This window comes from Calonectris borealis, chromosome 6, assembly GCF_964195595.1.
Source record: "Calonectris borealis chromosome 6, bCalBor7.hap1.2, whole genome shotgun sequence".
Lineage (NCBI taxonomy): Eukaryota > Metazoa > Chordata > Aves > Procellariiformes > Procellariidae > Calonectris > Calonectris borealis.
This window is the reverse complement of record NC_134317.1, coordinates 6,566,140-6,589,336: the sequence shown is the minus strand read 5'-3', so window position 1 is coordinate 6,589,336 and position 23,197 is coordinate 6,566,140. Positions and strand designations below refer to the sequence as shown.

At 41.0% G+C, this 23,197-nt stretch overlaps 1 protein-coding gene across 1 annotated transcript in view; it reads right to left on the bottom strand.

Annotated features, from left to right (window-relative positions):
• Positions 1–22,500, bottom strand: part of LOC142083383 (von Willebrand factor D and EGF domain-containing protein-like) — a 183,339-nt gene extending 160,839 nt beyond the window's left edge. Inside the window, exon 1 of the mRNA XM_075152716.1 lies at positions 22,060–22,500. Within this exon, the coding sequence (XP_075008817.1) occupies positions 22,060–22,156 (97 nt within the window). The 5' untranslated portion in view covers positions 22,157–22,500. The remainder of the gene's footprint in view (positions 1–22,059) is intronic.
• Positions 22,501–23,197: the final 697 nt, after the last annotated feature.

Here is a 23,197-nt window from a genome sequence, read left to right as displayed (position 1 = left end):
CTGATCTCTGGTCATGCAGAGATTTTGAATGTTAAATTTTTTAGTATGTCTAAGAGATGCTTAGTACGTGGTGGTGCATCAGAACTGTTACTCTCTTGCCTGGGTGGATGTGTATATTTTGCTACTGCACATATTTCTCAGGCAAACAAATAGAAGTGGCAAGGGAAAGGATGTTGTTCCTTGATGCAGTTGTTCTCTTGACACTTCATACTATGAAATACACTCCAAATTTCCCAATAGAAAGAGACTGAAATTATGAAGAATAAGATTGACTGAAATGGACGACAGTGTTTAAAAAATGTTAGCTAGTATTGATGTTTTGGAGAAAAAAAATAGTCCAAGCATGCTGCCCCGAGGAGGTGATTGATACGGCTGCCACGGGGGCCTGTGTCACGCCGGATAAGTCACTCCAGCCGTGTCAGAGGTGATCATTACTTTTATGCTCCTTGTTTTCTGGGTGCCTGACTGACGACCCTGATATGCAGAAATATGAGGCACTTAAAGCTTAGCTGCTACTGAAATCCCGATGTCGGCGCTGGCTGCGAGCTTTCTGATGAAAAATTTTTCTCTTGGAAAATGTTGACTTGCCACAGCTTTCAGATTTTCATTGAAGTTATCTTCTGTGTGATTTTTAGTACGGAATTGCTGGAGGAAAAAAAGGGAGAAAAGAAAAGGGAGGAAGCTCTGTGCTTTGGAATAATCAAAGCACGTGAGAAACCACAAAACGAGAGGCTCGGGGTCTGCTCTCGGTCTGCCCGAGCAAACTTCCCAAATCAATGCTGTTATCTCGTGGGCCGACAGCTATTAGGGGATCGGTGGGGGGGAGAGGCGAAGGAGAAGAGGATCTTTCTCCCTTTCCCTCTCTTTCTAAGTGCTTTTACTAAACATTTCAAAGGGCTTTTGTTTCATTCCAGTGTGAAAGAGTGGGAAAAAAAAAAGGTCTCTGTACCTTTCGTGGAAGGGGAGAGCAGCTCCGTGGCTGGCTCCCCTTTGGGCAGCTCTGGGTTCAGCGATCAGACACTTTTAGCCCCATTTCCCTGTCTCTGAAACCATTAACTTGTTGGCCTGGAGATGCTGGTGAAGTCAGGATACAGGACACCTCGCGCTTACCCTTTGGTCCCTAGACCAGTAACGCTGTCAGAGAAAGAAAGCGGCTCATATGGTGCAATTTGTTCTTAATAATCCACGCCAGCTTTTCCCCATCCCCTTATTTTCCCCTTTTCTGAGGCAGGATTTAATATTGCTAAGCCACCCACCTGTGGGGTTTGCCTATCACCTTCTCAGCTCCAGGTGAAGGGAGTTTTGTGGACACCGATTTCCCCAGACAAGGTGTCCCACCACTTAATTCTCTCGTGGTTAGAAAGCGTCCAGCCTCCACCTGCGCTGAGGTCAGGCTGGGCTCCCTCTTCCTCTGCCGTCCGCAGATGTGGGGAGTAACCAACTGCTGCCTTCTCTACTCCCCATGTGAGAAGACTAAACGCAACCCCTTTCAGTGCTCTCTTCTCTAAGGTAAGCCTATTTCTTTTAACTTCCCTTGCAGGTCACGTTTCCAGGCCCCTTGTTAACTTTGCTGCTCCCTTTTTGACCTGCCTCTAGTTTGTCCAGGTTTAGTTAAGGATGATGATCAAAATTAGACATAGTACTCCAGCTGTGGCCTCTCAAGTCCAAGTGCACAGGTCTAATGAGTTGCTGTGCTTGATGTGCACTACCCTCAGTAACAAATTTTATTCTTGTTAATTTTTCCTAATATCTCTGCAAGTTGCCAGTCATTAGGAACCTGCATTGAAGGTAGTTTGGCTGGTTCGGAGGTTCTCAAATCATCCTTTCTTCATTTTTTGATGTTAAGTACTGAATTTGTGCTTCTGTCTTTGTCTTTCTTTGGATCTCAGAGGTTCTCCATAAGTTTTTGAAGATAATTTTTAATGATTCAAATAATGATTTGGCTCTTACTCAAGGTGGATTCAGCAGTCACTGACAACCTGGATATTCCCATTTTTAACTGTCTCTCTTTTTGTGCCCTGTGTTCCTATTACTGTCTTGAAATTAACTGTGCTAAATATCTGATGGTAATTAAATTTCTCTGAGAAGACTGAAGCAACAAAGACTTCGAATGTATCTGTATCCCTGTGTCATTTTACCTGCTCTCCTTCCCTGTTAATGGACCTGCACTACTTTCCTTTGCCTTGATAACATTAATAATATTTGCCCTTCACCCCACAAAGGCTGTGAAAGCAAATTAATGACTGTGCGTTAAGCACCCAGTTACTATAATAAAGAAGGAAAAAGCCTATCAGGAAATGAATGGCACTTCCAAGATGGTTTTTGCTACTTTGTGGCATACACGCATTAAAGCCACGTGCTCACAAGTGAGACTGCCATGAAATACTGGCTCGCTGCTGGGTGATGGAGTGCCACCTCTCCTGGGCACTGAAGGAAGCGCCAGTCCTCGAGCAAATCAGTGCGTGGTCGTGCCACAGAGGCTGGATTAGAATTTGCAAGCACAAGGAGCAAATTAAGGCAGCACAAACAACCAACCTTAGCTCTGACAGCGCTTCCCATCACAACTTTGTGTGCCGATAGATGGAAGGTGAAATATTTGCTCTGCCTCAAGTGCTGGGTAGTGTCCTGTCGGCTTCTTCAGGTCACTGAGCACTTCCTCGCCTCGGAAGAAGTTAGATCTTTCCCTCCTGCCTAGGATTGTGACTAGCATCCTGTTGCTCTTCTCTGTTTTTGTAGTTTCTTATCCACAGGTGGAGAGAATATGCTCTTAGTGATTACATACATTTATAGGGATTTCTAACACCCCCTGCTACAGTGTCTGATGACTGCATGACTGTACCAGGCAGTCTTGCTGTCTTCTGGAAACATTTGGAGGTGGTAACGGTGACATGCACAACTCTGTGAGCGTATGTACTGATGTAAATTGTCAATGGAAATTATTCTGAAGTGAACTCAGGCCTCAAGCTGAAACAGCGCCATGAAAAACTGAAATAACACCATGAAGCTGACTAGCAAAAGTGATCTTTGCAAGCTTTCCGTTCCCCCAACATATTTGCTTGAGAGTACTGGGGACTAAATGACAACCTGACATGATGTGACCCACAGCAGCCTCTGCACCAAATTGCAGAAGTTTCTAATGACTTTTTATGGATCATTTCTTCCTTGGAGAGCACTTTGGTGCTGATACCCTGGTTGCCCTATGGTTCATATGACCAGCTGTTTTGTGACTTGTATCTAGCATCGTTCTACCCAAAGGAAACAAATTAAAGTAGACTATGTTGTCTTTGTAGCAAGCAAGATTTCCTACAACAATAATATTCTTACCTGGTGGCTTGTAGCAAAATTAAGACCTTATTTTCTCCTGAAGAGGTGTGAACTATCACCAGAGTGGGTCCCAGTTTTCTCCCAAATATTCTTTTTTTCCTCCTGTTGATTAATCTGGCTGCTGGGGATTTTACTCACAGGCTGTCATCTGACCTCTTTGCCCACGACTGTAAAATTAATTAAACCTGCCTCTCTCCATGCACACTCGCTAAACAGACTGTCCATTCCAGCGCTAGTTAGTGCAGCATTTGCATCAATATTAACAGGAAATACCTAAATACGGGGCGTGAATATTTTGCACTCTGCCTGCTGTACAAATCAGCTCATTGTACATCCTCTCCTTGTCCTGTGTGCGTAGCCTTTTGTCTCCTGTGTCCTTTCGACTTAATTTTAGTTTGCCCTCTACTTTCACCTCCATTACTGTGTTATACATGGGCAGTTGACTATGTGACTTAATCATATCGGCCTCCTCCTGCTGTTTTACTTCAATCATCTCCAACCTTTCTCCACCGAGCTGACAAAAATACTTTCTCCTGCACCGTGGAAAACATGATCTAGAACAATATGATAGCGTTAGAGTTCTGCATGCATAATTTCAATAACATCCTACGTAACCAGTTACCTGGCTGTTTTCTTTTTTTAATGAAATAGCCCTTGTTATCAGCCTGTTTTCATTCAGTTCTCACAAAAGGATTGCTCACAGCGTGAGCCATGCCAGACATTTCAGTATCTCTGTCAGGAAGTCAGTAAAGATAATAAATAGGGGTACGTGCAGACAAATCTTTGGAAATACAACATTTAAGGGCAGCGATGCTGCTGATAGCTTTCAGTCATTTTGCAGAACATTAAGGAAAAAAGCAAGCAAACCTAAAAAATAACATTTTGTTCATTAATACTTTTGTATTGCTCCCCACTGTGTTTACTTGCTTATGTAACTCTAAGGTTTCCAACTTTATTGTTCATTTTAAAATCTTCCGCTCTCAGAATTTTCTTCTCGGTAAGAATAACAGAAGGCTCAGCAAGGCAAGCATCTAACCATGCAAGGCTGGGGACCAGCCCGCTGCCAGGGCTGCAGGGAGGTAGCGCAGAAGAAGGGTGCTGAGAAACGCGCTTTCCTGCTCCCCCTGCCCTTAGGGACAAGGGTGGGTGCTGGTACCTCTGGCAGGGGAGGTGCTTTCTGGTCTCAGTCCCCTCCCGTCCGAATAAGAAAGGGATCACTACCACATGCACACCAGTGTACGCTGAGATCATCTCTTGGTTTTTGCCTGCATGTTTCTCTCCTGAAAAGAACATTTTTTTTGCAAAGTCAATTGGCAATATCTACATCATTACGAAGCTTTCCTGGCACTGCATCTGCTGATTGATGGCCGTGAAAATGCAGCATATTTCATTTTCTTTTTCTAGACGTGAAGCCAGCTGCTAATGGTTTTCACAGGGTGAAGCTGGCAGCTGCAGGATCAGGTCTCAAGGCTCTAAAATGTACATTTGCAGGAGAGCCACCTGGGCTTTTGGCTGTTTCATTACTGGTCATTACTGCTCGTAAGAAGTGATCTAAGCAAAATGGGTGCTGAGCCTGGCTGTAAATTCTGGGGTTTGATTTGGGAAACCACAGTCATTAGCATCAGATGGAAGTGATCCCAATGATCTTGAAATCTTTCTGTATGCAATTAAAACTTCCGTCGCCCGTTTCCAAAACCACATTAAGTCCCATGGTCTAACAGTTGACATTTATTTAGTTTTATTCATCTGCCTCTTCAAGTCAAATACACGAACTAATACATAAGTATTACCCTCCTTCTGTTAATTGTGAATGCTTGCTGAAAACTGAAATACAGCATGAACGCCAGTGCGACATTAGGCTGAGTGAGAGCGAGACTGTGGCCCTCTGCAGACAATAAGTAATATCTCCTACAGGTCAGTATCTAAGTACTTGTTCCTTTCACTCTAGAAAAAGGCCATTCGATTCCAAGATGTCTATATTTTGCCCGACTGTCCTGTATTTCATGCGCAGCAAGGGGCAGGGGACGGCAGCGGCCACTGAGGCCATCCGGGCTATGGGATTGCTGTCCTGCATCGTCAAGCCCCGTGCAGCGCCTTCTCTTTTTATAAAAGCCTTCTGTGACTATGAAGAATGAGATAGGATTGGTCCCTCCTAGATGTGTAGATGGCATGTTCTTCTGGGGGGTGGAGGCAGGAAAAACACACGGGCTTTGCCGGTGCTGCGTGTTATTCACTGGGCTGACTTTTAACAAACCAGGCTGGATGCCTTATCTTTCCTAGGGAAAGATAGATTCACCAGGACGCCTGGGGAAAAAACAAAAAGCAGGGCTGTGAAGAGATTCACCACCAGTTTTGTAAGCCGATCTGCATTTGGATTTACATTTTTTGGAGTGTTTCACGACGACTTAAATGGGAAAGAGCAAGGCAGAAATGATCGGTTGTGTGGGAATTCCTGAGAGCGGGGAGAGAATTTCATAATCACACAAAATCATGCAAGCACAAATTTTGCATTGTTGACCTCTCTATCCTCACAGAAAATTGACCTCGACACACACTTGAACAATTTTAAACAGGAGAAATAGGTTCCATAAGCAGAAATACTGTAAATCAGAACCTTCCTTCCAGGTAGGAAAGTCCTGTTTGCTTGATTTCTAATCTATATGACCAACAAAAAGCATTCATAATTGTTAAGCGGCTGAAAAGTGGGCCTAGAGTGTACATCGCTTTCTCCTGTGAGGCTCTCCGGGTCGAATTTTCTCTCATCAGCGTGTGCCACAGAGGCTTTAAATAAGGAACTGGTGAAGAATAGCTGAACAGTGAAAGCTATTATCTCAAAAGACTGATATTTACTGGATTCCTGCTTTTTACCTTTCTAGCTGAGTCACAGAATTTCCTTTTCTGCTGCACATTCATTTTCCTCCTTTCTCTAACGAATACCGTTGAATTGAGTGTGCACACGTCTTATACGCTGTTATCTAGAATTATCTCCAAAACCCCTTTTAAGTCTTGTTCACATACAAATGAGACTTGAGTATTTCCAGGGCAGAGCAGTACATTAGCAAGCCTGAGAATTAACAATAGAATTGGGTCAATAAAAGAAGGATATACTCTCTAATCACAAGGTGACTGTTTCCACTGTCATGTGAAAAGCTCCTTTCAGTGCTGAAAATACAGTAGAGCAACAGTTAAATTCATGCCACTGTATAGACCTCATTTGGATCCCCATGTTCAGATTTGTGCAAGCAGAGGGAATGGCTATTAGGATAATCAGGGGAATGAAGAGCTTGCTTTGTAAGTAGAGATTAAAATTAATTCGCTTAGCCTAGCAAAAGGGAGCCTGAGGATGCATTTCATGTTGCTGATACGTACATAGCGGGGAAGGGAACCCTGCAGGCTAAGGGAGAACGTTGGTGTGAGAACATCCGCTTTAGGAGCAACATCTATGAACATATTTGGGGTGGAAAATAGGGAATTTCTACCTACTGAAAGGTAAAGACCTAGGTGACTTGGGCAAAATATCTATTTCTAAAATGGCTTTGATGGCTGCCTCTATAGGAAGGGACTTGGACTGAGCAAGAGGAATGACATGGTTTGTACAGGAGGGGCTTTGATAATGTAACTGAAGGAGCTCTGCATGGTGGCATTTGCCAATTCCTCTTCCCAGCATATCTTCTCAGAACCTGGGTGTGACCAAAACAAGTCTTCCTCTGTGTGGCCTGCAAAAAGCCAAAGATACCTCCAACCACACTGGCTGGACTGACAGCTCTAGCAGACCACCCCCTTTCTCCGGTGGATGTAACACCTGAAACACCTTCTGGGGACTGAAAATGAGTATGATCATAGAATCTCCCCCACGGGTTACTTGGGTGTATTTGGTGAAGGGAAAATATCTGCATATTTACTGCAGCTACTGAAGCAGCGAAGCTGGAAGGTTCTGGTTCAGGGGATCAGAGAGCTCTGAAAGTTTTGAAATGTTATTCTTGCCCTCACCCACTGCAGATTTGATTTAATGCCTACAGGCCACATTATTGTTTATAATATTTCACTTTTTGATTAAAAAATTTTGAAAACTATTATCTATTTTGTTATTTTATCATCAATTATTGAATTATCGTTGGGGAGGGGGGTATACATTCACCATCTTATCATAAATATCCTGGAATATAAAAATGTCTGATTTGTAGACTCTTACTATGAATAAATTAAGTTGGATTTATGAGACTTATGGTCTGTTCTTCCTCTGTTCTTTGGAGGGCTTTGTGAATGTGCAATGAGAGCTCTTATTTCTTATTATGGAATTTTATTGCCACCGTGTAACTGGGTTAATATAAGAAGTATAAATAGGGATATGCATTTGCCTGTGAGATGTTTTAATATGGAGAAGAGCATTTGAAGTTCAAAAAATATGAACTGAAGCACAGACTGTATCTTACTCTGTAAATAGGGAAAGAAACCATTTCAAGTGCTGAAGAAAGAATGGAGTATGTGGGAATTGTCCCCTAGGAAAGGTAAAAAAGTCATCGGATTTTTTTAAGCCATCTTGCTCTACTCTGCAACTACATTTTAGCAAACATCCAAAAATGCTGCAGTTGCTTCCTCTCCCCTGCTGGCCTCCTGCACAAACTTTCATGAAGTGAAAGAAAGGGAATAGAAAGCAAGAGAAGCTGGAAAGGTCTAACAGCCACGATATTTTGCCTTGGCTGATGTTAGTTCATGTAGACTGAGACCCAGACAATAAGCACATCCTACTTTTAAAAGAAATGAAAAAATCAAGACACATGAAGTACTCTTTTTAGTGAAGAATACAAGCCAAATCCTGTGACTCTCTCTCCTGTGCATGAGCAAAAAAAGTCCTCGTTCACCCCTGTGCCATCTTCTCACCCTTTACATACTTCAGTGGTATTTTAATAGCATTAAGTCCACAAGGATACAGGCGATGTCCATGCAGGCAAATGAAGGGAAGACAGAAGCCTGCTGCCAGCAGATGAGGCTGGAGCCAGCACAGCTGTGCCTAAAGAGATAGCAGCTGGAAAGGACTGCGGTGGCCACCAAAAGGGAGAACAGCTGGAAAACCAAAAAAGAGGCACACACAAACTGGCTTAACTGAGAGAAACAGGTGCCGGGTCTGGAGAGGCGAGATTGCCTCGCGGGCTGCAGGAGCCCTCGCCGGGGGGGGGACCCCGGGGAAGGAGCAGTAACGGGAGGGGGGAAGGAGAAGGTGCTTCATACAGGTTGGGGAGATACCCTTCTAGCAGCTCTGCAGCCTTTGGGCTGTGTAAAAAGCCATGGGGAAGGGGCTTGGCAGAACAGACTTCCTTGGTTTTCCTCCAAAGCAGAAAGGACTGCTGGAAACCGGCACGAGGTCGCTGCTGCTACCAAAGGGCGACTGTTGCTCTCAGTCCTCCTGGGCAGAATTCCTTCTGCTGCCGATTTGCTGTGGTGTTCTGTAGGAACGGGATGGGGACAAGTTCACAGGCAGGCTGACTGTAAAGCTCAATATTTTGGAGTACAGCTTCACTGCTCTTTGCTCAGTGTTGTAAATGATAACCTTTTATTCTCTTTTTCAGAGAATTTTCCTTTGGCCCTAAATGTGAGAGTGCAAAAGGTATTCTAACACAATGGGCATTTTATTTAAAAGGTTAAAAATCATACAAGTCTAGAACAAAACTGAGATTTCCCATCGTTCTTCACCGCTGTAGCCATCTCTGCTGCTCTGTGGTGTCAGACGGAGAGCTAGTGGGTGATTGCTATATTATGTTTCACTGTGAAATCCAGTCAGATTAATGACTTTGGGGTCACTTGAGATTTACATAATTTATATCGATGACTTGCTGTTTAAAGTGTTTTACAAAATCAGGAAATAAATTGTAGGTTTTATAAAAATATCATAATTAAAAATTGACTTGTACTAACTGTTGGCTTCAGGAACGTGCATGAAGTTCAAGTATGATGGATTGTTTTGCTCAATGAAAACTATAAAAAACCAGGAGAGACTTATGATGATAAAAAGCATTTTTTTTAGGTGGTTACATTATCAATCTTTATATTGAGCCAAATGTTGCTTGCATTTCTTCTGTGCATATTTTATTGACTTCATTGCGACCAATTGTGGAAGGAGAGCAATATTTGTACTATAGTGAAGAAATATTATCACATTCAAAATCAAAACATGTTCTTGAACCAAGTATAAAACTTCAGAAGCCAGAAATAAAACACTTGTTTTAGTTATGTCTTTAATATGACTTAATCACTCCAGAATTTAGCAAGCTGTGATAAATCTTTCTGCTATAAAAACAGAAGGGAAATTTTCTTGCCTTTCCTCACATTAGCAATCAAAATATTCAGATGGTGAATGTTATTTTTTTCAACAGTTTGATTTGGGAGAAGCAATGAAAAAAATACGCAACGGGAATCTGTGACATGTAAGGCTGGTCTCAATGTTTTTTTAATGAAAATGGGTTTGAGGGCAGCTGTTGCGGTGCAAAAACGAGCCAAACTCTGCTCTCCGTATGACTGGTCTATTCCCAGTGAAAATCAGTGGAGTTGGACAGGACCAACGGCCTTGAATTTAACACGGTATTACAGGGTTCATAACATGAGATCCCTGTGTAAGAAATTAGACACACTCTTCCATTTTATTTGGTATCAAACCAAAACTCAATTGTTTGGGCAGGATACTGAGATGTGCAAAAGGATTGCTAAAAATGAAAAGTTCTACCTTGTTGCTACAATTAGAGATGAAACAAGAAATGTTTTCCTACCCCTTCCCCCTGGAAGAAGTGTGCTAGGGGAGACAAAATGTCCAAGCTCCAACCGTTGCCCAAGAAAAGACTGAGCAGGAGCTGGAGACTGGAAATAGCAGATGTTGGGATGAGGCAGGCTCTGGGCAGGGTGGGAGGAAGGCAGAGTCCTGGGACAGTGGTGGATGGCACAACGACACCAAAACGTCTTGCTATAGCTCATCTTACAAGCATGAACTCAAGAGGAATGAATCTGGTGGACAAATGTCTCGTATTTGTATGAGACATACTGTACAACTGCAGAAGCAGGGCAGTGCTAGCTGGAGGCTTGTTCTGTTTAATCCAAACCTTTCCTATAATGCAGCAGTGTGCGCACAGCAAGGAGCACTCGCTCCTGATGAAATTACATGTTCGACAAGCTACGCCTCGCAGTCATATAATATAATGGTCGTGCAAACAGGGAGAGAGACATCTTTCTGATGCACCTTCATGAAATGGGTTTGAAATAAGTTTTGATCTGTATGCCAGATATCTGTGATAATAAAAATGAAATTCCACTTAATGGCTACTTTTTCCCTAGTTTTGCAGCCCAGTTCTGGTTGGCTTCACTACCTTACCCCACTGAGAGCCCTAAGAGAAGACAAGACAGGATGGGAGTTTCTGTGAAAAACAAATCTGAGAGTATAAGGCAAAAAGAAAAACATGGGAAGATATATGTAAAGCTTCTCGGTGGTAATCACGTAGTGTAAGTGGTATGTTAAACCCAGGAGACCAATTTTACGCAGTGGCTGTCCTACAAATGCTCTTCTGCTCTTTGGTGCTGTCTGTTACCGTCAGCTCGCGTGTTCCTTCGCAGCTTCACTTGGGTTTCGAATGAACAACCACACGCTGATAAGTTTTCTGGGCCTTTATTTCCCAGTGCCCTGAATTATGGGTTAGTGGCAAAATCACACTGATAAAATCTTCCAGATACCTTATCTGAGTTTCAGAAATAACTAACTTCTTGGGTTCACTCTTGAACTCTCTCACAAAATAGATCACTAGGGGTCACCAGAAAGAAGCAAAACTTTGTATTTAATCTGGGATGCTTATAAATTTATACAGTGGTTTTCAGCTAATCTTTCATAGGGGATAATTCAGTTTTCAAAAACTAAGACAAATTATTTTTCTACAGACGACAGGTATTTCCTACTAATGTAAATGGCATTATAGAAGGCCCATGTTAAAAAGAGAAAACAAGAAGGCTTGTGTTGATTTTCTCGCTCACTTAATTGCATGCTGATACTGAAAAGATACTGTGACTTGAAATTTTACTCCAAGCTAAAATAAGATGCTTGCTCTTATGGTTTAGTAACGTGTGTTAGAATACTGGCTAATATGGCGGTATGAATTTTAATTTTTCAGCTGGGCTTAAACAAAGCAGTAATGATTTGTTTTTGGTAAAAATTCACTGCAATATCTTTAAGTTTATAATTGTAGAAATATAGATTGCAGTTTTTCAGAATTTGTTCCAGCTCTATGCCTGCAAATCTTAGAAAATGTATTGCATGAGGTGGTGAGAGGTTTATCCAAGGATGCTTGAAAGGACAGCCTGCTCAGGTAGAAAGAAGAATATTTTGGTATACTTGGTGGGGAAAGAACAAAGATAGATGGATGGAGTTCCGTGGGGATTTGAGGAAGAATTTAGCTCAGCACTATTTTATTGCTCTTCTCTTCATTCTTAGTGTTGAGCAAAGGCAAAGTTTCCCTCAGAATGTTCAGCCAACGGTCAGTTTGGTTTTAATGAAAACTGAGAACAAGTCAAGAAACACCTCATTTACCAAAAATACATATATTTCTGTATTTTTCCAGTGGCTTGATGCCTGTCACAGGAGAGGCTAGTGTCTTGCAGGAGTGTTTGGATGTAGTGAGAGCAGGGATCTGCCCGTGCCCAGCAAAGCTGCATAGTTTGTACTCCTGCCAGTGCACATAAATGCATATTCTTCTTGTCTTGTCCTCCTTCAGTCTAGGTAAAACTGACATTGTTTCCCCTTCCCTTATTGAATATATATTTTATTGCTAATGAAAAAGCTCAGGAAATATAACTGTCCCTCATATTGATTTTGCTTTTATATAATGCCTTTTCCCCAAATGGATGCCAGAATGCACTCTTAAAATCAAACTATATAGAACAATAATTTCTACCAGAATGGAAAAACATGGCAGCAGCTTAACAGCGCACTTTAGTGCTAGACAACACTTTAGGAAATTAAGGTGGCTTTAAGCAGCAGGAATAATCTTGTGGCCTTGAAGCAGCTATTAGATATGGGTATGGAGCAAGAGCCAGCACAGCCTTTCTCACCCCCAGCTGCCTGCACTGGATGGGGGGGACGCCTCACCAGCCCCTTGCTCAGACCCTCTGATATTAAAGAACAGGTGTTCCCAGGCATACCTTATAGGCTGAAATGTTATTTAAGCTATGAGGGCTCTTAAGATGTCAGATTTCAGTTCATGTAACAAATAGCGCAACAGCCCCCAGCCCTTCATACACAGAATTTACTCAAATATATTCCCGTTTAGCTGTCTGCTGTGTGCCAGCGGGTACCTGCTGCCCCCAGCTCCAGGGCCCCCATCAGAGCCTCCTAAATTAAGGAGTCTTTTGCCTTCAGAAAAACTATGATTTTTGTAAAGCATAAATTAACTTCACTTTATCTTGTTGTCTTTATGCAAAATATCCATTTACCTCATGCCCTCTCTTAAGCATAAAACAACAGGGGATACAGGGTACTCCATGGCTTTCTTTTTGCAGAAAAGGACATTTGATTAAAAAAATGGTTGAAAATCAGTGTGTTAGAACACTGCTTCATAAGCACAAATGAACATAAATCACTTCTTTCTGCATTGTTGGGGACTCACAAACAAGTATTATTACTAATATTGAAATTTACTACCCCTTTTATTTAGCTTGTTCATTCTTCTAAAAAATGTATACTTGGGTTAGAGCTGGTCAGGAATTTTAAGTGTTGATTATTTTATATGCTGCTAATTAAACTTTTCATAGAAATGTGCAAGTTTTGAGAAGACCTGTACTTTTTTTTGGTACAGGTTTCATCTTAGGAAGGGAGGCATTTGGAGGCTCACCCACTTGGGCGTATGGTTTTGACCAAAAACCATATATTGATCAATTGAATGATCAGTCTATCTACCTGTCTAACTCTGTACTGGAATTGCTTTATTTTTATTTTTATTTTTTGTAAATAGTAAATATACATTATGCCATAGAATGAATGAACCTGCTGTCCATCGCAGTTATTTACACCATTACAGCAGATGAACACAGGGGAGACTGACACTGAAGCCCTTATTCCAAGATGTATTTAATTACTAATAGAAAGCGAAACAGTTCAAATAAGAGATCTAAAGATATTGTCTCTGGCATAATCAATAGACCAGTTCTGAGGGCACTTGTCTGTGACAGAAAAGATTGATCCAGCTCCTGTATCCTAAAACACAGCATCTTTCCTGCCAGAAGTGATTAACAAAATATCAGGCTATCAGTTAGCACTTTGGGTTTTTCCCAGTTTTGCCTCAGTAGGAAAGTAAATTTTTAATTGTTTTCAATTGTTGAAGCAATCAGACAGAAAAAAACCTTCCTGTGTGGATCAACAGCAGTTACTCAACCTGAAGTAGGTTATCTTTGGGAAGTCGTATAGTTTATAAACTGTTAGGCAGATAATCACAGTGCAGAGTTGGGCTATAACAGTGGTGAGCCCCTGATGGAATTCAGAGGCAAAAATCCCGCTTAATGGGTGCATTCATACGGTGTATTTTTTGTGACCATCATAATTTTTCTTACAGCATTTCTGCAGCACTAATTTTAGCGATAATAACATGAAGCAGTGATAACAGCGGTGGCCAAAATGGTGTTTCCTATGCTTATGTACATGTGGCCATCTGTGCTACCTTTTACAGGATTGCAAAGTTTTAGGTTTATATTCAATTTAGCTGCATTGAAAGCAACATAAGTATTAATATATTTTAAGGTTGTCAACGGCATACCTCATCCCCATGTGCTGACCAGCTGCAAGGTTTTAAATCTGAGAACCTCACCAAAGGGCCTTTCAGAAAGCCTGTGCTTCACTACTAGGGAAGGATTTCTCAGCAAACTTGATTAAAAGAAGGCAGAATAAAGTTGTCTGCTTCAAGGTCTTAAAAAAATAAAATCCAATACCACCACAAAAAACAGACTTTGGAAGACAGCTTGTTTTCCAGCTAATCATTGCATATACAAGTACTATTCAGTGTTTCTGCCGCCAACATTTCTGAGTGGTAAAGAAGCTCCGCCAGTTTTTTTGACCTTGTGCTTGCTTCTGTGCCGGGGTCCTTGGGAGCTCCGCGGGGCTGACCAGGCACGGCTCGCCAGGTCCCCTTGCATCCCACCGTCACTTAATGAGGATGCTTGGTATTCTCAGGAGGCAATCTGCAAGCTCAGACCTAAGACAGAAGATGAAGTTGTTTTGAAACAGCAGATGAATAATATTGTCAGGAGTGTGTTAATGAGAGAAAGCGAATACGCACCTATGCAAGGAGTATAGGTAACAGCAAACAGAACAAGAAATGTTAGCGGATAACAGACATTATGAAGCAGCAGGAATAACTGTGGGTGATTTCCATGACTAAAATATCAGTTATTGGGAAAACATGAAAAAGGAAGAAGTAGTGAAGGAATGGGGTGGGTAGTAGATTTATAATTTATGTCAAAGCTACTTGTATCGCAAGGCAGCAATCATGTCAAAAGGAGAAAATAGTTATAAAATTCCTCTGGGAGATGTATAGCTTGTGCTGGGACCGTAGTCTGCAACTCGAATCCTGCCGTCCTGAAGTACATCAGTATCTTTAAGCCTAACGCCCTCAAACAAGCACACACTAGGGACAGGGATTAAGTCAAACTTCAGCCCTTCACATCTGAGCCCGAGTGCTTCCACATGGCTGTAGTCTTTGACTATGCTATCTTAAGGAAATATCAAACCTTTTCCCCTGTGAGGTGTGTTGCAGTGGGCAGGATTGTACTGGTGCTGTGCTGGGAGGCACAAGCGACTCCTATCAGCCGCTGTTTCGGCAAATGCGGACCCGCCGGGGAGGGCAGGTTGTGTCCCTCCAGAGGTACCCCCACACAGCGACTGGAGGAAGAACAAAATGCATCTTTGCTCCAGACCAGGAATGCTACAAGCTGCTCCAGCTTTCCCAGTGCAACTGTTCACAGGGGTTTATTAGGGATTTTCTTTACAGGATCTATTGAAATAACTAGTCCAGGCAAAGGACTGAAAATTATTTGAAACTGGAGGATTCCTATTTTCAACAATTATGAGTGAGACTTTTAAAGGATGTTATGGGAGAAAAGGACCCCAAATGCTTGAGGAATGTTATGGGGTGTGGGTGGCTGAATCCCTCTGGCACTTACAAGGCTTTCTGCTGAAGCAAAATCCAACTTCTGGGGTGGTTATGAGCTAGCTAAGAGAGAAGGATACCTTTCTTTTACCATTATTTTTATTCTGCTTTATACACATTCAGAATGTCCACATATTTCAGCACTTGAAGAATGAGTTGCAAGTACATTAGGGTAGGAAATAGCCTTTTCTTCATTTTCCTTGTATTTCTTGCAAAAGCGAAACAAGGAATTAATTAGATTTCACCCTGTTTATGTCTTTGTTGCTAGCTCTAATCTTAACATCTAATAAAAGAACAGAGCAAATGGCTCTGTGAATTTTTATATATATTTTTTCTCTAGCCCATTAGGAAAAGAACAGAGCTGATGATAAGGTAGCCCAAGTGAATCAAAGTATCTATGCTGTGTTATTGAGGGAGGCTGAGTCACAGTCAACTAATTTTATAGCATACCCATAGTTGATTATAAAGCAAATAATTGGAGGAAAGGGAAAAAAAGACTGTTAAAAATAATCTCTGAAAGATGTTTGTGAATCTGCCTGTTCTGGTAGCTGGACCAGATCAACAAATAACATATCTGACTAATGCAGTGAGGTCTAATAATGCTAATTCCAAAGAAATTTTTAATTATTAAATTATGAATAAGAAAACGTTAGCTTAGCTATTAAATAAACTAGTGACTGAGTTTTACCTCCCTTTGCTCTTCATATAGGTCTGTAGAAAATCAATGAGAGAAAATTCCATGAAAAGTTTGCATGACAGTCAAACACCAGCAAAATACAGTTTTAAATGGAGATGAGAAGCAAGCAGGAGCTGACATAATACAGGCTCCTTTCTGTAAAGGAATAGTCTAGTTCAGATCCCAAGTCATTCTCCACATTTACCATTAAACTCATTGTAGAGCTATTAATTCAGGAATTTCCAAGAACCCTCTCATCTCTGTGTCATCTTCTAAATTTTTTTCCGTAGACTTCTGAGAGTTAGTGAACACAAGTTCAATGCAACTTGATCAGCCATTTAAAAAGTGAAGAGAAAGCAAGACTGCAAGTCTGGGATGGGAAATGTTTATGCCTTTCCTTATTAGCGTAAGGAGGAGGAAATGTTGGGGTATCCACCAGTTCATGGAAAGTGCAAGAGCTACTGAGCTGATGAGGCATTAGCAAGATACTACCTGCGGGACCATTTACTGAAACTGTCAACACACAAAGCTGTCAAGGGACAGTTGAGTTGTAAAATGCTCCAGCTACCATGGGAGATGCATTACATTATTGTGGTATGCAGATAAATTGCTATCCAGCTCGTGGAAGCTGCTTTGTGAACAAAATAGGGGAATAAGATAAACTCGCTCTCAATCGATGAATTAATATAAAAACAGCAAAAGGAGCAGAGCAGACTACTACAATCCCTCAAATATATTAGGCAATCAATTTTTTTTTCCTTTCAATATGTAGAATATTCCCTTGCGGCTCCCCGTGGATGCCATGCAGTGTGAACACAGCAATCAAAGTAATAGACGTCAGAATAATCAAAATAATACGTGTCAGAAAGAAGCAAATGAGTACATACATTCATTAAGTAAATCTCCTAGGAGCTTAACACACAAAACTCTTTCCAGAAAAGCTGTGCAAACAATTGCATGCACTAACACATGGGTTTACTGGTGTTTCAAAGTCAGATGAAAAATATTCTTCCAAGTAATCCACTTTTTTCAGATTTCACCATAAATAATCTCTACTTAGGGCAAAACACACAGTGTAGCTGCCACAATGAAATTAGTAAAGGTCATAACTGAAGGTAAAATACACCACTTTGTAGAACACTTAAAAATCATTAAACAAGCAATGTACGCTGCCCATGAAGTGTTAAAGACAATATCCATTTTTGTAGTGGATTGGGCATCAGCTATGTCCAACACTAAACCTCCACCTGTGAAGTGACAAGACAGATGCTTCATCCAGGAACAAACTAGCCAAAATCTCAGAACAAACCCACACATATCCAAGGAAACAAACTGGTAGACAGAATCAGACAAATCAGTAATCTGGCTGCCTTGAGAACATTTTCCAACAAACTGTTCAAAGGGATACAGCACAAATCCAGTTAAAAATAAACAAAATGGTACTTCTCACAATATTCTCAGCCTTTTGAAGCAGCAAGCCTAGGTCACAAAAAAAAAAAAAAAAAAGGAGGAAATATATTGGAATGAAAGAGCCATTTCCAAAGCCAGAAATGTTTTATTAGGCTACAAAAGTAGGAAGGAAGAAGTAGGTCTAGGAAGAAGTAGGAAAAAACAGAACAGAAATTCTGTTTCTAATGAAGTAACTGCAGGAATGACTTTTCCTTCTTTTCTTCAATTATATTTGTATGATAACGTAGATGTAGCATTGTGGAAGTGAATGGATCATTTCCTGCTTAAAATCGAAGGGGAGTTGGGGGAAATTTCAGGTATTGGTCATCTAAAATATGCTAGGTAGTCTAAAGCCACCAACAATACTTTGTGTCCCTTTGAGTTTGTGTGTGTAGCCATTTGACTTCAGGGTTTACAAGGAAGATAGAGAAAGGTTTAGCATTTTTATTATGCTCCTATTTACTATATTGGCTTTCAGTTATGAGTTGTGCTGCAGTTAACAGGGCTGAGCTCTGACTCATGAGGCCTCGGTACAGATCTCAGCTCCACCAAAGGATTTTCTTCATGACCTTGAGCCACTTCACCTCTCCATCCCATCTGTAAAACAGAATGATGATGCTTCCTCTCCACAGCAATTTGTCTTGTCAATTTAGGAACAAACACTGATTTGTCCTGACTACTTGCAGCTCCTATCGATTGCGAAGGAAGTTAGATGTATACAATACTTTTTCAGATTTGGCATTTGGAGACAAAATAACTTTGAGGAACTGGACCATTAAAGCAAAAGTTTTGGCCATGAAAGTTCTATACTGTTATGAACAGTGTCTAATAAAATGATCCTCAATTTTAGTACAGCATAGAGTAATAAATAGCGGTTAAGGACTTTAAGCAGCGTACGTATTTGGCAGGTCAATGGGAAATAGGCAAATCCTTGAGACACGCAGTAGGAAGGCAGCCCTCTCACTCCAAACATATTTTGTAATCCTGTATAGCTTTGAATACAACTATTAATTTTCATCAGAAGATTGGAAGGTAAATGCTTGAGCTAAAAATTATTTCCCTACCAAACTTCAAAGTCCTAAAATCCAGTAGTGACATACTGGTGCTGCTCAGGAGAGTCACAAACACATTCATTATGAGGTGAAAGAGGTTCCCTCACCCCCAGACTGTAAGCGCTGCCCGATTTTGCCTTCCTTATGAAAGAACTGTTCCTGCAGTAAGGATAACCCTGTTGTCTTTCAGATAAGAAGGAGAGGAACGAAGAAGTTATCAGCAAACAGAAATCATTGTACAACCCCTGCTACTAGCTTCGCTTTGACGGCACATAATCAGATAAGATCAGACTTCACTCTTAGTTCAAACAATACAAACTGGATTAATTCCAGGCAATGAGGCCAATGGGGTTACTTGGCAAAAACTTAAATATGAGGGAAATAAAATATTAACCTATAAACAGCTTTTGATAATTAAAAATAATATGGGGAGAGAAACATGCTGTAAAGGTTGTTCCTCTCCCTTTGGGAGTTGTTACTGCTTAATGCCATGGCCAGGGAGTCTTGGTTTTACTTCTGTAGGAAAGCATTCAGCAGGGTATTTTTTGTTTGCATAGCGCTATAAATGTCTGTTGTGCTTTCCACGGAGCGAAGACACGGAGCCAGACTAATCCCAGTCTAATTTCTAAAGTCACAGGAATGTCCCTGACCAGACCCACTCATGGCCTGAGAGCTTGATCCCTGCGAGCTGTTTCCAGGCCAGATACCCTGGGGCTTACCTGGGGGTGTCCGCACCCCTCCTGTGCTCGGGGACCCAGAGGGTGGCAGGAGCCCTGGCGCTCCAGGGGGTTGCTGGGGACCTGGCCGGCACGTTTGAGGTCTGACCAAGGGATGGGAGGGTTTGTCATCTGCACATGAAGCAAGTGGGAAAGCTCCTGAATAGTTTGAATTATTCCTTTTGAGACACTCGGGGAAAATGTTTTCTCAGCTCCGGTACCTTTTTGCTTAAAGCATGGAAACTCCATGGCACTCCGATTTTACAGCAGAAGCTCACAAGTGAGATCATGGGTTGCTTGTGGGTAGTACGCAAAGCAGATTACACACTCTGATTTTCATTTCATTCTTCTAGTGAAAGCAAGGCCAGGGTTGATAAAATTGCAAGACATACGGAATAATTTTTGCCATGCTAGACTATTCTCATTTACTTCCTTAAATCAAATTAGACCATTCGGATTGTTTGAGAACGCACTGTCTTTTCCTACTGGCTGTAGGCACCGAGCCTTCCCCCGATACCCTCTTCTCTCTTCTCCTCTTTCTTCACCTCAGGATATGCTTGAATTTTTTCTTATGTGTTTCAGAGTTGAGGAGAATCCACAGGAGTGAATTTGCAAACAATTAATTGTGTCTGATTTTACTATATATGGAACACCTTGCAGTGAAGCTCCGGTGGATTTCGTGAGCTTCGAGGAAGGCTGGCGCCTTTGCAGGAAGCTCATATCCAAATTAAAAACTTTTTTCAATTGTACATTATGAAAAGGCTCCAGAGGGGACGGGCAGCAATTCCATCTCAACGGTGATGTTACAAGCAACTATCTATTTTAAGATAAATACTTTTGTCTAAAATACCTCTATAAAAAAATCCATTGTCTTTTTCTTTTGATTGACTTATTTACAGAATTTCATCTGAGAAAAGTCTGACAAGCCCTGTGTTGTGCCAGCCCTCCCACTTCTATGATTCACTGAGTTGCTTTTGTCCCTGACGCTTTACTTAATCTTCTACCAGAGAGCAGCTACGGACGCTATAGGTAACCCTTTCATGTTTCTCAGCCACAGGAAAGGATGTAAAAACCCAAATAATGAAAATATCCTCCATCACTGGGAGCTTCAGTCCCTAAAATAAGGCTGCAGAAGATGATAAAGTTCTTCCTTGGTCTTTAAAGGAATTTTCATCTTCTCTTTCTTAATGAGACATCTGCAAAAAGCTGTTTGGTCAGACGTTCCTGATTCACAGTTAAATTCTTATGGGATTAGTAGGTTTGTTATCCTCAGAGTACAAAAGTAAACAGCATATGGCTCTGTTAATATCCTTATAATATCACAACACAATCTGTCAGAATGTAAACTTTTTTGAGCAGTTTCATTTACTTCAAGTTCACACTATGAAAAAAAGAACCAACAACCCTTATGAATCCTTCCGCATCACCTAAGAGACGGCAAGCTATTTCTTAATTCTTGTTTTGTGTTCTCAGTTTAATAAGTATGTCTATACATATTACCTTCAGTAACAAAAATACAGTGGAAAATACAGTTACTTGGTTACTAGGAGTTAAAATGTCATTTCCCCTTGATGAAAAGCTCGTTCTACCAGGTAAGGAGCTGCTACACTCCATAAAACTGGCAACCCTTCAAAAGGTTTCAGAAATTAAAGGCATTGTTTGAAGATAAAGGCGATAAGGTCATTTACCTTGTGTTTAGTCCTGCAAACCTTTCTGGGTGACCCTTTGATATTCAAATGAAGAGTGCTTTAAATCGTTTTATCTTCATAGAGCTAATGAGTGCTGGCTGACAATCACTTTTAAGACTAGTTGAAACTCTACTGGAATTAAATTTTGTAAAAATATTGCAATGCATTTCCATTAAGGGGGGAGTGCTTCCACAGAGTTTGCCGGAGCTGTATCCACAATCACTCACAGCACTACGCTCTGGTCCTACCGCTTTTCTCAGGTTTTTTTATTAACTCTGTTTTTACTAGTTGCATAATGTCTAACATGATTTTCAATGTATTCCTGCAGTAGATTAATAAAGCTGTATAAACAAGTTGCTTATGTAAAATCTATGTCCTCTTTGAACTCTATGCTAGAGTGAAACAAGCCTTATATTTAATGGGTACAGTACTAGAAAAATTACTCATGAACTTTTTATTGCCAGAGACTGTATAACTGTGTATTATTATATGTGAATTAACTAATCTATAATGTTGCTGTGATATATGGTGTATATACTTCTTTCCTTAGAGAAATAGATTCTTATTTTAAAGCATTTTCTTCTTTTATGGTTCATTTCATATATTCCATTTATGGGAAAATGTTGTGAATACTCTTTAAATCACTTGATTTTTTCCTAGTAGGAAGTAAGAATCTTCACAGGTTTGTAATTGCTTTATTTAAAAAAAAAAAGAAAAAAAAAAGGAAAGTGAAAGTCCTCTAATGGACAATAAACATTGTGTGCTGTAAGCATGCTTGATAATCACTGTGACCTTCTTCATTACCTTAGAAGTTATTTATTTTAACCTTACTTCCATTCTATTTTGGAGACTCTTTCTAATAATAACCCTCTATCACTCTAACCCACATTCAAAAGTAAATGTAAACAAGATCATCTCAGTTTAGAATACACATGAACTCTATCCCCCAAATGACTATCAAATAATTAAAAAGTACAAAATCCTTACCTAATGGAGCTGACTCAGTGCTAATGGCCAACAAGGGAATCCAACAGAGGTAGGCAACAAGTTGGAGATGCTGATGGAAAGGAAAGGGCTGCTGCATATTGTCCAAGATAGGTTTTATCCACGCATCTGCAGTTGCTTAGAAGTTAACTTTTGAAGTACTAAACTTTGCAGGAAAAGCCATCAGCCTGCCTGCCTGTTTCAATTTTTTTTTTTTTTCTTTCTTTCGTTGTTTTCAATCCACTCTCTTGAAGAGGGCTTAATGTGTCATTAATCCCAGAATTTCCAAGAGGGAAGCCCTCCAGCTATACACAAACCACACTCACCCACCCACCCACACAAAAACAGATCAGCGGAGAGCACGTGTCCCTGCAGCTGCTCTGGCCGCAGCTGCTCTGATTTACACACCCGGTAACACACCCGCGCGCACGCGGAGGGTGAGAACAGCATGTACCGTCAGTGTCGGGGGTAGGAGGCGATCCTGGGAAAATTAGGGTTGTAAACCAAACATGCCTGCTCGTAGGGATTTTAAAGCAGACGACACTAACTTCAGATTATTGCAGTCATATCTGACACTGTGTTTATGTGAGAGGGGTTTAAAAAATGCTAAAATATACGCTTGCAAATTGTTTTTCGCTTCAGATTGCTGGAGGTTACATTTATGCAAAGCTGTTACAGAAGAGGTCTGTGCAAACAGCAATCCTGAAGGGTTGTGTCTTGGGTCGATGTATCATTGTTTGGTATTTTAGAGAATAGTCCTTTGCTGCTGAAATAAAGTGTGGCAGCATTTGCTCTGCCAACCCGTCCTGAAAAATGAGATGTACGTTTCGGAAGGTCGGCTCACCAGCAATAATAACAGAAATAGAAAACAGAAGCAAACGGCAGTGAAAGAGTTCACTCACTCATGTTGCTCAATCACGTTTTTCTAAAGTTTTGTCTCTTAGGAAAGTGCCCTGTTGCTACCGTGTGGGTCTTTTGTGCTATTTCTAGTCAGTATGAACAATGTTTATTGTGTGACAATGCATATTGCCAGCTTAATGCGCAATATGAAGAATTTGCTATGAATTCGCATGCTGTACTCTGATATGCGTAGCATTTTATTTAGAAAATATTTTATCCCAACCCACTGTTCAGTGTTTTC